At 50.3% G+C, this 4,212-nt stretch overlaps 1 protein-coding gene and 1 pseudogene across 2 annotated transcripts; both read left to right on the top strand.

The window, feature by feature from the left end:
* Nucleotides 1–573: 573 nt before the first annotated feature.
* Nucleotides 574–1,506, top strand: LOC311216376 (olfactory receptor 14C36-like; the record flags this gene model as incomplete). The annotated part of the gene is made up of 1 exon (XM_084297918.1): nt 574–1,506. One exon carries the CDS (start codon nt 574–576, stop codon nt 1,504–1,506), a length of 933 nt encoding a protein of 310 aa, XP_084154044.1.
* Nucleotides 1,507–3,268: 1,762 nt separating this feature from the next.
* On the top strand, nt 3,269–4,212 carry LOC311216375 (olfactory receptor 14C36-like; annotated as a pseudogene). Its single transcript has one exon. The product of its transcript is annotated as an olfactory receptor 14C36-like (transcript).

Raw genomic sequence — 4,212 nt, 5'->3', positions numbered from 1 at the left:
TGAAAGGGAAGAACAACACCTGCCATAACTGACAAGATGGCACTCTCTGAGGTCTCATTTTTTAATTTCCTGCTTTGGATGACAGTCAGGGAGATGATAATTGTGTTGTAAGCATTGTAGAAGGGAACTAAACTCATAGAGTATTACAGTTAAAAGAGATATGTAGGTCTTTGAGGAACCTCACAACTTCACTCCGCACCCTTTAGCCTACAGACAGCACCAGCACAACCTTCATTGTTTCTTGTGGGATTGGTGGATGTCCTTCTCAGCACTTGTAAATAGGGAGATACCTCTGGCCAGTGGATACCTGAGATGGACCCCTGGTGTTCTTTACCAGCAGCACTGATTACTGCTGAGATTACAGAGGATCTTCATGGTCTCTGTGGCATCTTTAGGCAGACAGATGCAGAGCTCCAGGCAGGAGCAAGTCTTCTTCAGATGAAGATGCAGTGAGGATACAGCCTTGTTAAGGATATTTTCTTTGAAATAAGGTTTGTTTTTGCTCAGAAAAGTCTCTCTAACATGTCACTGTCTATTACTCCATGGACAGGCAACCATGCCCTGAGGCAGCAAATGTCCAACAGGAGCTTCCCAACAGAGTTCCTTCTCCTGCCATTCGCAGACACATGCAAGCTGCAGCGCCTGCACTTCGGGCTCTTCCTGGGCATCTACCTGGCTGCCCTCCTGGGCAATGGCCTCATCCTCACTGCTGTAGCCTGTGACCACCGCCTCCACACCCCCATGTACTTCTTCCTCCTCAACCTCGCCCTCCTCGACCTGGGCTGCATCTCCACCACTGTTCCCAAAGCCATGGCCAATTCCCTGTGGGACACCAGGGCCATTTCCTCCTATGGATGTGCTGCTCAGATTTTATTCTTTGTCTTTTTCATTTCAGCAGAGTTTTCTCTTCTCACCATCATGGCTTATGACCGCTATGTTGCCATCTGCAAACCCCTGCACTACGGGACCATAATGACCAGCAGGACTTGTGTCAACATGGCAGAAGCTGCCTGGGGCATTACTTTTGTCTATGCTGTGCTGCACACTGCCAATACCTTTTCCCTTCCCCTCTGCCAAGGCAATGCCCTGGACCAGTTCTTCTGTGAAATTCCCCAGATCCTCAAGCTGTCTTGCTCTGATGCCTACCTCAGAGAAGTTGGGCTTCTTGTGGTTAGTGCCTGCTTAGCATTTGGATGTTTTCTTTATGTTGTGCTCTCCTATGTGCAGATCTTCAGGGCCGTGCTGAGGATGCCCTCTGAGCAGGGCCGGCACAAAGCCTTTTCCACATGCCTCCCTCACCTGGCCGTGGTCTCCCTGTTCATCAGCACTGGATTATTTGACTATCTGAAGCCCCCCTCTGTATCGTCCTCCTCCCTGAATCTTTTGCTGGCAGTTTTGTATTCAGTGGTGCCTCCAGCAGTGAACCCCCTCATCTACAGCATGAGGAACAAGGAGCTCAAGGATGCAGTGTGCAAATTGGTAACTGGATATTTTCAGAACCAATAAACTACCATTCTTCCTCTGCATATCATTTATAATGTAGCTCATTACAGGCCTAGAAGTTGGAAATTTGTGTGTGGTTGTGTTGCATTATCTTATCTTTGATTTACATGTGATGGTGTTGCACACAAAGGTATCATTATTCATCCCCTTCCATTTCAGTATCTACCTGTCTGTGTGACTCTGAGACATGGAATAAATGAGAAGCCAAGCTCTGTGTATTCAAATAAAAGAAAGAACCCTGCTGTGATTTGCTTGCCTGAGATTCTTCCTCAGAGACCTGTGGTGGAGCTGCAGGGGCACTTGGATGTGTGCAAAGGTGGAGGGAAAGAGTCCTGGCACAGCAGCACTGCCAGGGAGTTCCAGGATTTATTTTATTTTATTTTATTTTATTTTATTTTATTTTATTTTATTTTATTTTATTTTATTTTGTTTTGTTTTGTTTTGTTTTGTTTTATTTTTATTTATTTTATTATTTTATTTTTTTTTTTTTCCCAAGCTTCCCTCTTTCACCTCCCACATTCTTCTTCAGAGCCCTTGTGTTACTGTGAGGACTGATTCTTCTTGTTGCTCAGGAGAGGCAGGAGAGCATGGAACATACAGAACATGAGTCTGTCCAACGTGGAGGCAACTAGGTGCTAAAGCATTCAAGGTGCTAAATCAGCGCAAGGAGAGCTCTGCAACTCCAGGAAACATGGCAGGCATAGGGAAAACAATCTCCTGGATTTATTGTTATTCCTCTGGTTGAATTTCATGTACTGAATACAGTGAAAAACAGCTCCCAACATTGGAAATGAGTTGGACTTGATGCTTCTTGTGGGTCCTGTCCAGCTCAGACTATTCCATGAGTCTCTGACTCTGAAGAAGGGCAGCTATCTGTGCGCAGCCCCCATGGCCAAGGAACCACTTGTGTGGGAGGCACTCAGTGGCAGTGCCCCCCACCAGCTGGCTCTGCCTTCCCAGCCTGACCAGCATGGCCCTGCAGATTGCCCCCACGGCCCTGTGCACCACAGCCCTCGCTCTGCAAAGCAGCACCACCAGCTGGGGGGCTGTGGGCAGCATGGGAAGGGGCTGCAGGAATGGCTGCTCAGGCCAGCCCAGACGTGCTGGGCTGGCGCAAGGCTGTGTGGGACATGGGGTGTCCTGGGAGCAGAGCAGGGCTCTGTGTGTGTGCAATGGTGCTGCCTGAGGAGCCCCAGGGCCAGCAGTGTCATGCTGTGCTGTGCTGGGGAGTGGGTCTGGACTGGGGGGCTGCAGGATGTCTGAGAAGGTGGAGTGGCGGGGTTTACATCCTGCAGATGGCAGCAGCAGGGACACTGCTACTGACCTCCCCTTCTCCATTTCCTGTTTGTGTGCCATCCCAGCATGGGCTGTTCTGCTAGGCTGGGCTGGGCTGTGCTGGGGAGAGGAAAGGAGGTGTGGAGAGCTGGGGAGGGTTTGGGCTGGGGTGGCCTCCTGAGAGGACAGCAAATGTCCAACAGCAGCTTCCCCAACTTGTTCCTCCTCTTGCCATTCGCAGACACACGCGAGCTGCAGATCCTGCAGGAAGGACTCCTCTAGAGCCTGAAGCAGCCCCTGCTCCCAGTGCCTCCCTCAGCCAACACCAGCTGCAGCTTGAGCAGGAGAGCTGCAGAACAGTTCTTGTGCTAAGGGAGAGGCTCAGTTTGGGGGTGCAATATGACTTGCATTAGGTTTTCCTCAGAGAAGTCTGTTCTAACTTTGTTTTGCCTTCTTCTCTTCAACAGACAGCCTTGTCCAAAGTCAGAGAATGCCCAACAGCAGCTTCCCCAATGAGTTCCTCCTGCTGCCATTCACAGACACGCACGAGCTGCAGCTCCTGCACTTCGGGCTCTTTCTGGGCATCTACCTGGCTGCCCTCCTGGGCAATGGCCTCATCCTCACTGCTGTAGCCTGTGACCACCGCCTCCACACCCCCATGTACTTCTTCCTCCTCAACCTCGCCCTCCTTGACCTGGGCACTATTACTACCACCATTCCCAAAGCCAAGGCCAACTCCCTATGGGATACCACAGCCATTTCCTACACAGGTTGTGCTGCTCAGTTTTTTTTATTTTTCTTTTTTTTTCAGCAGAGTTTTATCTTCTCACCATCATGGCCTACGACTGCTACGTTGCCATCTACAAACCCCTGCACTATGGGAACCTCCTGGGCAGCAGAGCTTGTGCCCAGATGGCAGCAGCTGCCTGGGGCAGTGGCTTTCTCTATGCTATCTGGCACAAGGCCACTACATTTTCCCTGCCCCTCTGCCAAGGCAATGCCCTGGACCAGTTCTTCTGTGAAATCCCCCAGATCTTCAAGCTCTCCTGCTCTCACGCCTATCTCAGGGAAGGTCAGCTTCTCATTTTTAGTGCCTGTTTAACCATTGTATGTTTTGTCTTCATTGTGGTGTCCTATGTGCAGATCTTCAGGGCCGTGCTGAGGATGCCCTCTGAGCAGGGCCGGCACAAAGCCTTTTCCACATGCCTCCCTCACCTGGCCGTGGTCTCCCTGTTTCTCAGCACTGTCATGTTTGCCCACCTGAAGCCCTCCTCGATCTCTTCCGCATACCTGGACTTGTTGGTGTCATTTCTGTACTCGGTGGTGCCTCCAGTAGTGAACCCCCTCATCTACAGCATGAGGAACCAGGAGCTCAAGGATGCCTTGAGGAAACTGGTGCATTGTTGTGTTTCAGAAACAAGAAATTTCCCTTAA

The sequence above is a fragment of the Netta rufina genome (genome assembly GCF_964035555.1).
Source record: "Netta rufina genome assembly, chromosome: 18".
In the NCBI taxonomy this organism is placed as follows: Eukaryota; Metazoa; Chordata; class Aves; order Anseriformes; family Anatidae; genus Netta; species Netta rufina.
Note: the sequence above shows the minus strand (reverse complement) of the source record. Positions and strands in the feature narration are given on the sequence as shown.